This window comes from Sparus aurata, chromosome 23 (genome assembly GCF_900880675.1).
Source record: "Sparus aurata chromosome 23, fSpaAur1.1, whole genome shotgun sequence".
Lineage (NCBI taxonomy): Eukaryota > Metazoa > Chordata > Actinopteri > Spariformes > Sparidae > Sparus > Sparus aurata.
In genome coordinates this window covers 3,871,607-3,884,623 of record NC_044209.1, presented here as the reverse complement: position 1 = coordinate 3,884,623, position 13,017 = coordinate 3,871,607, and the positions used below count along the sequence as shown (strand labels likewise).

The window sequence follows — 13,017 nt, the reverse complement described above, 5'->3', positions numbered from 1 at the left end:
TCAAAAGACAGTAATAAATGCAATAGCCTACTTTATTGCAAAATCCGAATTAAGATTTTAGTTTAATATATTCTTATTCTTATCATTTATATGAAATACAGTTGTGTTATGTTCTACAGTACATTGGTCATGTTCAACTTCTAAAAGAAAATAAATAATACTTAAACCAAAATTAAACTTGTGAAATCTTCACATCTTTGTCAGTGAGAAGATTCTTTTCATATCGCTCAGCCCTAATGTGCAGTGAATTAGCTACTGAGAACTACATGCACCACCCACCTGAATTTGACTTTGTTCAGCATGCTCTTGGCCTCCTCGTGGGTCACACCTATCAAGGACTCCTTGTTAATGGCAATGAGCTGATCTCCAGGCCTCAGACGTCCATCCTGCACAATAAAGAGACAGAGCTTTTAGTCATGCTGAGATGAAGAACCACATAGGTTCAGAATTTTCCATAATGGCTCAGTCTGTTACATACAATGAATCTACTTGATTTACGTTGTAGTCCCACTGGGCTGGTTGTGTGTGAGAATATAATTTTCAGCCAGGCATTCAGGCATTAGCATGTTGCTCGGCTAATGGCTACTCCAGTCTGGGGCATTGTTGGAATAATGCTATTATTATCATTATTAATAGAAACTGGGGGAGCCTCATTCGAAAACCTGAAGTGACTCCAAAACCACAGAAACAACTATTCTAATTTGGACAAGTGTTAGTTCTGATAACTGTGATAATGATGGATGTTTAAGGAACAAGACTAAGACTCTATAGTAATACTAGCAGCTCTGTGAGGCTGCAGTTAGTTAGAGTGATGCTTGAGCTAAATGTACACATCAGCATACTAACATGACCACAATGATAACATGCTGAATGTATGATTGTACCAAAAATGTTACTTAACTAAGAACATGTTGATGCTCTTGACACTTCACTAAACATTAAAGTTAATGTGGTGACCGAGGCAGTTGTCTATTGATTATCTCTACTGGTAAATGTAGCCATTAAAGATCATCGTCCTCACTAATCTATTTCCCATACAAATCTATTTCCCTGTTCAAAAGGGGCTTTGCCACCTTATGGCTGCTCAGCAACATCAGGAGGACCCTCTCCCCTTTCCAGCTAATTCTTCACCTCAGTCATGCCACCTGCAGAAGTTCTCTGACCACAATGTTGTCAATAGACAACAAACTTTGAAATACAGACGTTTGGTGGATGATTTTGTGGGTCTTCTGTTGCAAATTCAATCATCTGGTACTGAACAAAGGCAAGTAAAGAAGCTGATAGGGGAATTAAGCCTCCTCTGACCCCCGTTTCCATCCAGTGGGAGGATGTCAAAATTGGGTCGCTCTCATATATACACCTCAGAGTGCAACAGGCTACAGTGGGCTGGAAACACAGCCCGCTGCAAGAAGTGTTACAGCTGGTTCTACGTCCTGCAGAGGCTCAGAGGCTCCCACCTCTTCAACACAATGCTGCAGATGGTATGCTGGTCTGTGCTGGCCAGTATTTTCTTTCACGCTGCCTTGTGTAGGGGTCTCACTAAAAACTCTGTATTTCACCCGGATGGGTCTGGTTTATCAGGATGTACACACATGCTCACTTGGGTGAGCTCTGTGACAGTTACAGTCTGACCTCTGGGGGCAGATTTTTTTTTTCTTTCAATAATAATCAATAATTTGCGTATTTGACCTAACATTGATGTACATGGAAAGCGATGCCTTCTAAGATGGTTTAGGTAGTTATATGAGAAGTGTTCTGCTGGAAAGCCTTTAAGAAGTCAGAGGATATGGTATAAAGATGGACAAAGCCTGCTTACATAGTAAGTTCTAGTGGGTGAATGCTGGCGACTGCAGTTCTTGTCCACTCTGCGGCTAGACAATTTTGATTTTACTTTCAGACTTAATTGTTTTTAGGTATTGATACTGTAAGAATATTGTTATCTTTCAGTCACAGTTTGGTTAGGTATAGGATATGAGCATTAATATAACAAGTCAACATCCACTCGTACAGGAGCCTAAGTGTGATGTAAGGTGCTAAGAAGTTCAAGAATTTAGCCGGGTTGGACTCTTGGAGAGAAAGATGAAAAACAAGATGCACACCGAACTGAACATACCACTCTTGGTACCATGAGGTTTGCTTGTGTTCTGGTGCCGTGATGTGTGAATGGCCTGTCGGGAATAAATTAAGTGTCTATCTATCCATTTATCCATGTATCTACAGTTCTGGTAATTGCATGGCTGCATAATTCCCCAGCTGACTCATCCCATACAGCAAATCACGGTGCACGAAATGCTAGCTTGCTTCCTGTGTGACACAGGGGATTAGGAGTTGGGATTTGGAGTAAAATGGACAACCTGCTTCCATAAGCAGAAGACTGAGAAGCAGAGAGTCAGTGTCAGTAGCTGTGGTAATGGAGCCAGACATTAGTGTACAGTGTTTAGTGAGTCAAAGAGACTTTATGACAGAGTGTGGACACACAGCTTTGCTTTAACGTGCTATGTCTGTAACACAGCTGGATGTAGTCTTACCCCTGTACCATTCACCATCTGTTATTAGGGATTTTGATTTGGAGGTCAGCAAAAAAGTAATGGACCAAAAGAAATCTCATTCATAAATGTCTAATGCGCTGAAACCTTAATTCCTTCGAAAATTATTTTTTTTATCACTGATGCTGGATTAATGCAGTGTGTGTGGAGAGATGCTTATGAAGTCTGAAATGATTTGTTTCAGAGCTCGTTTTAAGTGCTTAGTTAGTTGTTGACTTAAAACTGCTTTTTGGCCACTTGGAGCAGCGGGAACAATTAACAAAACTCTGACCTTATTAATTCATCATGTCAAATGTGTTAGCAAACAGTTACACATCCAGACACACAGAACATTATGTCAGCCGCTCAGTGCCCAACTATGCTCACTAGTTAGACTCTAATTGCTTCTATTTGCTGTTTGGTGATGAACAGGCAGTGTAGAGAGAGAGATTTATCACAGCTTTTCACAGAAAACTGCTGCCTGCTTGGCTGCTTGCTGTATGTGGGAATAGAAGAAGCGTTATTTTGTTTGATGGGGGGCATCACTCTGTGCTGGAAACTTAGATAACAACCTAAGATGAACCTCAACGTTTTGACATTGTATATCACACAAAGTCTTTGTAAAATTTCCACCTTCCCTGCATTGAGCTTTAAAGATGTTTTGTTCATCAAAATATTGATGACAGATGAGCAGGTTGTAAGTGAGTTCAAAGTCTGAAGGTCTTCATGCTAAAATGAAATATACACCAGAGCATTGTGAGCATAGGTGTCCAGTCACATAAGCCAAGGATCAAAGCTGAGGCTTTATTTTTGGTGGGAGCATGGTCTGTTTTCTCATAAAGAGGCATGAATTGTCAGAAGTCCTGCCTGTAATAAACAGTTTGAGTGTTGAAGCTCTCATTACAAAAAAAAGCTTTCGTCTCAGCCGATTTTAGAAGCTACATAGCAGTATTTGCAGCATAAGGGCCACAAACAATGCTGAGAATGGTCATAAAAAGGCCAGTAAATCTGAGTTTATAAATCTTTTTTTTTTTTGTAATTCACTTTTTATTGCATTTTGAATTAAACATTTACAACAACAACAACACAAACATCCCCTAAGATACAAGAAAGAACAAGAAAAGGAAATAAGCTATCCTAAGACAATACAAAATAAATAAAATAAAAGTAAACGTAAACATTTTCAACGTCCATCGATCTCAATCACTCATACAGTATTATGACAATGCCACTAGAGTTTTAGCTGGAGCCACCTGTAGCATAACCGAGGTGGAAACAGGCAACCAGGAAACTGGTAGTACACAGGAGATGTCTCCTCCCCTTCAGAAGACGGATCCTCTTTCTCTGAGGTATCAAGGGGAGGAGCAGGAGGAACCGCAGAGATCTTTGTAGGTTGCTCAGGGTGCAGAACCCAGGACCTCTCTTCAGGTCCATAGCCCTTCCAGTCGACCAGGCATTGGAGGCCCTTCCCCCACCGCCAGGACCTGATGAGATGATGAACAGAGTAGGTGAGTCCCCCATCGATGAATCGAGGGGGCAGTAGAGGAGGAACAGCAGGGACCAGGGGGCTCTCTCGGACCGGCTTGACCTTGGACACATAGAATGTAGGATGACACCTCATAGACTGTGGAAGTTTGAGGCTCACTGCCACCGGATTGAAGATCCTTTCAATGGCAAATGGACGAATGAACCTCGGAGCCAGCTTCTTGGATTCCACCTGTACAGGAAGTTACAGGTGGAGAGCCACATCCTCTGTCCAACCTGGTAAGTGGGTGCCTGGGAACAATGGCGTTTGGCAGAGGTGGCATAGTGTTGAGCCTCATGGAGGAGGGACACCCGTGCCTTGGCCCAAGTGTGGCGACAGCCACGGATGAAGGTCTGGAGTGACGGGCAGGAAAACTCCTTCTCCAGGGCCGGAAAGAAATAAGGTCGGTACCCATGAGCACACTGGAATGAGGATAGGCCACTGGCAGTGTGTGTTGTGTGCGTATTCGAACCTCAACAGATGCTGGGACCAGGACAATGGATTTCCTGAGACTATGCAATGAAGCGCTGTCTCCATCTCCTGGTTCTTCTGTTCAGTCTGGCTGTTGGACTGGGGCTGAAAACCGGAGGATAGACTGGCCATAGCCCCACGCCCCACACTGCCACCACATCAACTGGGAGACCATGAAGCCGGAAGACATGGAGGAGGACCCATCTGGCTGTTTCCTTTGCAGAAGGGAGCTTGGGTAGAGGCATGAAGTGGGCCATCTTGCTGAAGCGGTCCACCACGGTGACGATGGCTGTATTGCCGTCAGATGGGGGCAGGCCGGTGACAAAGTCCAACTTGGGTGCTCGCTCCACTGGAAGTCGAGTTTGTAAATCTTTTTAAAAATAAGACTGGATAACTGTTGAGGGGATGGAAGGGGGTTCCCTTAAGTACATCTAGGACCAAAATGTTCAAACCCCTTGCTTCAACAACTCTCCATATTGGATATTTTCTTAGCCCAAAGGCTCTCTCTCTGATTCACTGGCATCTTGAATCCAAATGATGCAAAACCTTGTAGGACATACGGTATGCAAGAAAAAATCTGCTAAGAAACAGTTTTCTTCAGACATAAAAATACAAGTGCAGATTCTTTTTTTCTGTCTCTCCCCTTCATTCCCTTTCTTTCCTTCCTTGTCATATTGCCCACAGCTGACAGTGAGTGGGCGGACAGAGAGGCAAGGAGGATGGGATTGGGTAGAGAGAAGCAGAGAAGATGGAGAAAATGAAGAAAAGCAATAATATGTGCCAACATAAATCCCAGGATACTAGACGGGGTACACTGTTCTTATAACTGCTACTTTAGTCAGAAATACATATGTCAAGGACTTCTGTTTTGATGAGGTTTGGCACAAAACAGACTGCTCTTTATAGCAGATCTGAACGAACCAAGAACAACACCAAAAACTTAGGAGATAGTGGACAGAGTTGTGGCAGCAAACTATGGGAGCAGGTCAGCAGAGTAGTCAGTAATTATTGTCAGGTTACAAAGAGAACCCATTAACATGTCGATTGGACATACTAGTCAGCCAGTAGCCCAGCAGCTGGCTAACAAATCAGTGTATGTTGTGGCCTGTTAGCAGGGTTAGTGGTAATAAATGTGAATAATATATGTAGGTTCTTTCCTCTATGGCAATAAACTGAATATCTTTGAATTGTAGACAAAAGACATTGGAGGACATCATTCTGGTTTCTGGAAAAAACATTTTTCACGATTCCCGGAAATAATATAGACCAAAAAACTAAATGATTAATTAAGAAGAAAATGTCAGTCTCAGGTGGACAATAAAAGTAATCCACTGTTTTAAATTCATGTGACAAGTCCTTTCTCCTCAACTTTTACTGAAATTTCAGTGCATAATCTCATGTTGCATAATGACAACACAATTCATCTTGAATCCTGTATTTTGAATCTAATCTGTTGGCTAAAGGCCTTCTGTGAGGGTGCAGCATCCAGCACTTGTTGCCTTATTTCCATCAAGCACAAATGGCTGAGCTCTGTATATTCCCAGAGATGCCACTGTGCAGGCCACAGTGCAGAGCTCATCCATCATGTTTACCAGCAACTTCCTGTCAGGCAAAAAATCAATATTTACTTTATTCTCTCTCACCTCAACTTCTACATATTTCCACCAATGCACTCCTGTGCCAGATCCTTCAGATCCAGGCTAGTAGAGCAGAAATAAATAATAATACCAAATAACAAATGATCTGATCCAGAGATTAAATTACAACTCTGGCGATATTCTATATGTTCCTTTTCAACAACTGTTATTATAGGAAGAAATAATAAACTGATCCTGATAACAAATATTTTGTGTGTGTGTGTGTGTGGGGGGGGTGACACACAAGACAGGAACTGCAGGTGCAGGTGCAGGTGCTGCTGCTGCGCCTGTAGCATATACACATCTAGCCTACCAGTACGACAGAATCCTCTGCATTATAATGTGTGTGTGTGTGTCCGTGTGTGTGCAAGGTGATGCCCTAAGCAGAGTCCTCACTCACTGGCTGACCTTCACACTTGGTGTAGTGTGTCTGCTCTGGGGCTCTGGGACACCTCTAGAACAACACTGACACTAAAACAACACAAACAGCAAGAAATACCCAAGCAGTGTCCTCGTTTCATATTCTAAATCCAGCATAAAATTCTAAATATTCAACAGGATTTAATAAAGTGACAACATTTTATTTGTCACCTAATGCTAATTTCCTTCAGTGAGTCAAGGTGACTCTACAGATAACAGAGAAATATTTAATTCTGTATTTTAGGAGAAACTGTGAGGAAGTTTTGGCATGATGAACATTAAGTGTGCAATGTTGGTATAATAACTGACAGCTATATCAGCCGTCAGCCTTTGGAGCTTCTGAATTGGGATTGGAAACTTGGAAGCTTGGAAGCTCTTTGATTACTAGAAAAAGCTCCAACTGCTTAAAGTTTAGCAAATTAGACATATTAACCAAAATCCAAATGTTTTCACCTTCACTTCTGACTTGCAACTTTTATATAAATGGGCTTACATGATCACTACAAAACTCAGCTGAGACAGACTTTTCCACTATAAGCACGACAACATATGTATATACAGTATATGATATACAGTATCTTTAGGACTTCTGCACTTACTAACTGGCTTGTTTCTGAGAGGATTTAGTAGTTCATATTATTTTTTATTAGTACAGTCTTACAGTCTTAGATGGTGATTATCGATTTAAAATATGAAGTAATAAAGTAAAATAGTATAACTAAGTACATTATGTGGTTATTAAGTAAATTATGAAGTAACTAAGTAAATTATGAAGTTAATAGAGAAATAGAGAATAAGAATTTTTAAAGGTTACAAGGTAAGTTTATTTTTTTAAAACACAAGGCTGAGCTGTAGAATCCGATACCAGGTAATATTAAAACGGGACCCTGCTACTTCCCAGTTAGCTCTGTTAGCTCTGCTTAATGCTACACACTGGAAATCAATTCTTCTTCCCTGCTGGATGGATGCATGGTTGCTCTTCCTGAATCAGCCAACATCATTATCTGGTTATTTTTGACAAATGTTTTCTAACATGTTTGCAGGCTGCATAATGTGTAATAAGCCAGTAATCACTGCGTCTGTCAAATCATTTGGACTTTTTTTGTCCTCTAGTGGTACAAATCAATTAATGCAGCTTTAACAATACACTCCTGATTTTGTTAGGCCCTCAAGGCAGCAATAAATCCCAAAACTTACTCTGGGGTCACTGAGAGTCTGATATTCTCAGACTTGCCTGTGTTTATTAATGGTTTATTATTTTAAAAGGACTTGCATTTATATAGCGATTTTCTGGTCTATTGATTTTTCAACTGACCACTTGCAACACTTCACTCAATTATATGCACATACAGTGTATGCACACACATACAAAGATGAAAAGGCTACCATGCAAGGTGCTGACCTGCTCATCAGGAGCAATTAGGGGCTCTGTATTTTACTTCTACATGTATCCAGGTGATATGGGCATCAAACCACCAACTTTTCTATTAGTGGACATCTACAAAACTGCCCCAGTAAAAACATCCCAGTATGGCTCAGAAAAAAAGTAGTCCCTTCAATACATCCTTCAGCTCTCCCTCTCCTTTAATATCAACACTTTAAGGTTTTAATGTCACTCCGCCTTGTTTCTTACCCGGTGACAGTCTCCTCCAGACAGCACCTCCTGGATAAAGACTGCAGGACCGTCGGGCTTGTTGGAACCACCTCCGATGGTGATACCCAAACTGCTGGATCGCGCCACTGAAATTAGCTGAATCACTCCTTCACCTGGATGACTGAGAACACAAAGACACATAAACACGTCAATCTCTGAAGCAATGGAAACAGGCTTCATCTTTGTGAATGAAGGCACAACATGTATTTTGTCTGCATGGCATTAGTGCCATGATTTGCACAAAATAAAAAATCCGCTGAAATTATTTTATCACAGGCCAAGGGTGCATATTTTGCTTAGCACTGCTGACCTGAACAGACGGGAAGCAAATCTACAAAATAGTTACTTTGTAGTTACTTTCGTCCACAATTTGCCGACTTTGTCTTCTTAATGACAGGAGAGCAGAGCCATGGTTGATACAAATCTTGTAAAAACAACTCTTACCTGAGGGAGCGCAGCATGGGCCCACTGCTGTTGTACATGTTCTGAGATCCTGCTGGACTCAACAACAAAGGACTCTGGGAACGAGACGAGGAACCAGATGATGTACTTTCCAGGTAACGGCCTCCTTTGAATGGCAAAAAAGAATAAAAACACAAAATAAACAAAGTAAGTATAATGATTTAATTATTATTCATGGTTTGCTGGGTGTAACATAAATGATCCTCATGGCAAAAGAGAGATACACATTTGTAGTTCAAGTAGTAATTATTTAAAAGGCGGGTGGATAGTACTGGCGGGATACACGTTTCACACATTACTGTACTGAACTAGAAGCCTTCGGCAGTTTGCTGCTGCTACAGATGGCTCCAGTGGCACTGAGGCTCTCCACTCAACCTGTATCGTCCGTCAGACATTTCTTAAGCCTGAGCGACTAAGCACTGAATAATACCCAGCATGCTGACCAAAACAGTCCAAATATCCACCACGCTTGTTTTTGTTCCATTTTTTCATCCATTGCCTGGGGTAAACATCTGCTTCTTTCTTGTCCTCAGTTTCAAAGGTAAATCTCATAGTGGGGAGGTTAATCATACTGAAATTCAGCAGTGAATAAGAATATCATGGATTTAGGATAAAATGAGATATTTTGTGAGCTATTACACAGAGCTCTTGGTTCTAAGTGAGTAAATGGGGGGAAAGGACAACACAACTGTGACCATACCTTAAATATACATTCTGTGTTTGTTAACATGAATAGGTTTTGGTAGTTTCTGGTTGTGCCCAAACCAGCCATAAAATGAGCATCAAATACATGTATTTTTGTTCAGAATCAAGTCAAGGCCAACAAGGCTTATGTCTAAACTAAAATCAAGATCAATAAATGAAGATCAAGGTCTAAGACCAAGAGCAGGTCTAGTCTAAAGTCAACATTGGCACTGCCAGATGGGAAATGTTAAAACATTGTACCAAAGTCTTAAATTTACCACATTTGGGAAAAAATTAACATATGTAAGTCATAATAAGTAATTTGAGAAGATGCAAACCAATGTTTTAAATGCCTACAAATCTACCTGGCTGATGTTGCTGAGGCGTGGAAATGGGTGTCCATAAGTCCAACAGTCCAAATTTTAAATATCCTACTTTAGAAAATTAAATCATAAGGTAACCTAATTCAATAAAGAACTGAGCTTGCTGGTGTATTATTAACAAACTTGACTTGAACACACAAAACCTTTAGATTTAGCATACTCCAAACATAATACATCTTAGCCTTAAATTGAAATGTATTATAATTCTGGGGCTGATGACCCCTTGCTGTTTCCAGACCATCTTCCACACAGAGCACACAAGACTGCACACGTGCTGAAAAGTCATATTTTAACAGATCTGTACCAGCTGGCTGCCTGCTTCCCACTGAAACAGATGTTGGCAATTGTGTAATGGACAAGTGCACTTGTCATAAGCTATTTTTAAAGGCAGACTTACTCCATCTACCCTTTAGGCTTAGTACTCAAAAGTAGAAAGGTCTTTTCTTTTTATTTAGAACTGTACACACACACATGATGCAGTTCAGGCAGATTGTGACAAACTAGGAGAATTTGAATGTGAGCACAGAAATTCAATTTCACACACATTTAAATGAGCAGGAGAGCCACCCACTTTAAAAAACATGAGAATACACTGAGTGTATCATACAAACTGCACTGCAGGGATTTGCCTACCTTGCTGGATGGGAGAGTTGCGTGTTGATCCTGTGCTTCCATTAGATCCATACTTCTCTAGCAGCTCAGCAAATTCTTTTCTATTCACCGAAAAGAAACATTATTTGGAAAGATGTCAGACAAGATAGAAAGCTGTGCACATAAGCAGTTTTACCTCACCTAAGAACATTCCATGACAGCTATAGAAATGTTCTTATAATGTGTCACGCATATGGGTTTTTACCTTGTTGATGGTACATGCTATTTATAATTTGTTCTTTAAATTTTTCACTTTGTACATCCCTGTCTAATGATGGACAACATTTTTATTAGTATGTTTTTTTAAAGAATAAAACCAAATGAAATAAATAACAAAAATAAATAAAATAGCAAATGTTATGTAACAGTTTTCAAGTCCAGAGCATTTAGTGATACCAGTAGTGCTGAAAAATAGGCTTAATATGTTAAAGATTAAAGTAACTTAATAATATCATGGTTTACTACATCAGACTGTTCATCACTCAGTCAGTGTCAGTAATTTACATATCTTATCATTATTATAATATCTTTAATATAATATTTTATAATGAGCTAAAAATCTTAGATACCAATTAAATTAATAACTATTGCTCTCACAGTTTTACAAGAGAACAATCTATAATGACCAGGAACAATATATCTGATTCCTGTTTTTGCCAACATGTTCCTGTGTTGTAGATTATCTTCAACAACACAATATGATATCCCCTGTGGATGATGATGTGAATGTACCATTTCTAAGCAGATTATGACAAGCAGTCACACTGGCTCCATGGTAAGTGAGGACACAAATTGTTCTTGGACAGCACAAAAAGACGACCTCAGGTTGCACCTCTTTCATAACCAGCAGCAACAGATGATGTTGTCTATAATTCAATTTGTATGTATGTTATTTGTATGTATGTATGTATGTATGTATGTATGTATGTATGTATGTATGTATGTATGTATGACACAGAGAAATAAAAATACCTTTTCAAATTTCCCCAGCTTATATAAGCCATAAAAGCATTATTTATATGTCTAAATTAAACTCTTTTCTCCCCCTATAATATTTTAACATTTTCATAGGTCAACTTGCACTGAGGGACGTATAGAGCAATGCATTACTTTAGTTAATTACTTTTAACTATTTAGTCCTAAAAAAAATTTGAATGTGTTTTCTATTAAATGACTGTAATAAGGTCTGTGGTTAACACAAGTTTAAGGTGTGTTCAAGTTTTTTTCTACAAAATGAATTAAATCAGTTAATACTCCACATTTGTTTTATAAAGCTTTTATGTGTCTTGAAAAAAGCAGTTGCTAACAAGTGTCTAAGTGAGAGCAGAGAGGTTATCAGAGACATTTAAAGTCATCATGCTGAACATGGAGACTTATCTACACATGAATCCATCTTTACAGGTTCTTACTCTAAAATTAAGTGTGTATAGTATAGTGTAAGACAATCAATGGAGGAGATTGCATTAGCACTTCAAAACTCCTTTAAGTGGTCACCTATGTTGCTTTACAGAACCTGTGAGTATCATAAACTTGTGTTTCCTGCATAGATTGTTTTCTGTATGAACGCAAAATCCAATGGAAAGATCCCATCGGCTTTTTTGTCGAGGGAACCTGGGCAATGCCAACTTATGTGTTAACCTACAAAAATCAGCCAACCAGCCATTACGTTATAGAGGCTGGCATTTTACTGGGATCTTACAAATACAGTCAATGCATTTGTTTTACTGTACATCAGTAAAATGGCATGGCTAACCATGTGTCTCTAAGAGCCAACAGTTTTTGTTCACAAGTGTTTTATTCACAAGTGTCAGTTCCTGTGCAAAATAACAGGTTATTTTGTAAAAGATTTGACCAATAAGGCTTGTATCACCAACCACTCCAGTCAGCACAAATATACATCAGAAGGCATGATTTTGCATGCCTTCACGTGTGGGTCAATAGAGCCTACTTTTCAAAACTTTGTTCTACAGATTCACCAGTGGTCCAACTTGTAAACCCTGGAATGCTGTGAGCTCAAGTCAGACAATGGGAATCTGTAAACTTGGTATATACAGCCGGGTCAGTTGATTCTGCAGTGGACTCAGGTTTTCATCACCCCAGCTCAGCTCGGCTCGGCTTTTATATAAATGTAAGACCCGGCTGAACGTGCTAATTTCCCCCCGCGAGGTGATGACATGTTATCAACATCTAGTGGTGGCTCGTAAATAAAGGATGGTACATGGGATGTGGACCATTTAAGGGTGTTTTATTACTGGACACACTTTTGGAGGCGGGGCCCTGTTCATTACTATGAAAGCTGCTCAGTGGTGTTTTGAAGCTAAAAAAGCTCGACCTCCTGGGTATGAAAATACCTGGGTCACCAACCGAAATGGCTAACTTCTTGTTTAGCACGCGGCTTACTTGAACTGGGATATAACAATTCAATTGTACGACTCTCCTAGACTTTTCAAATGTTATTGGGACGAATGGCTCAAATTATGATAGAGAAACCAGTCATAACGCTGGGGTCGTGACCCTCAAAAGATTGTATCCACCGTTAACAGACACTTCTTTTACAATGGGTCTGTTGTTGTTTTATCTTCTGTTACAACTGTTTCCAGCGCAT

General features: G+C 39.9%; 1 protein-coding gene across 8 annotated transcripts in view; it reads right to left on the bottom strand.

Moving 5' to 3' along the window:
• The window catches only part of si:dkeyp-72e1.9 (syntaxin-binding protein 4), a 94,251-nt gene that overhangs the window by 21,807 nt on the left and 59,427 nt on the right, over nt 1-13,017 (bottom strand). For all 8 annotated transcript variants that reach the window (XM_030409029.1, XM_030409026.1, XM_030409025.1 and 5 more), the window contains exons 6-9: nt 10,395-10,474; nt 8,677-8,800; nt 8,212-8,353; nt 280-386 (exon numbers count right to left, since the gene is read on the bottom strand). In XM_030409029.1, coding sequence (XP_030264889.1) covers nt 280-386; nt 8,212-8,353; nt 8,677-8,800; nt 10,395-10,474 — 453 coding nt within the window. The remainder of the gene's footprint in view (nt 1-279; nt 387-8,211; nt 8,354-8,676; nt 8,801-10,394; nt 10,475-13,017) is intronic.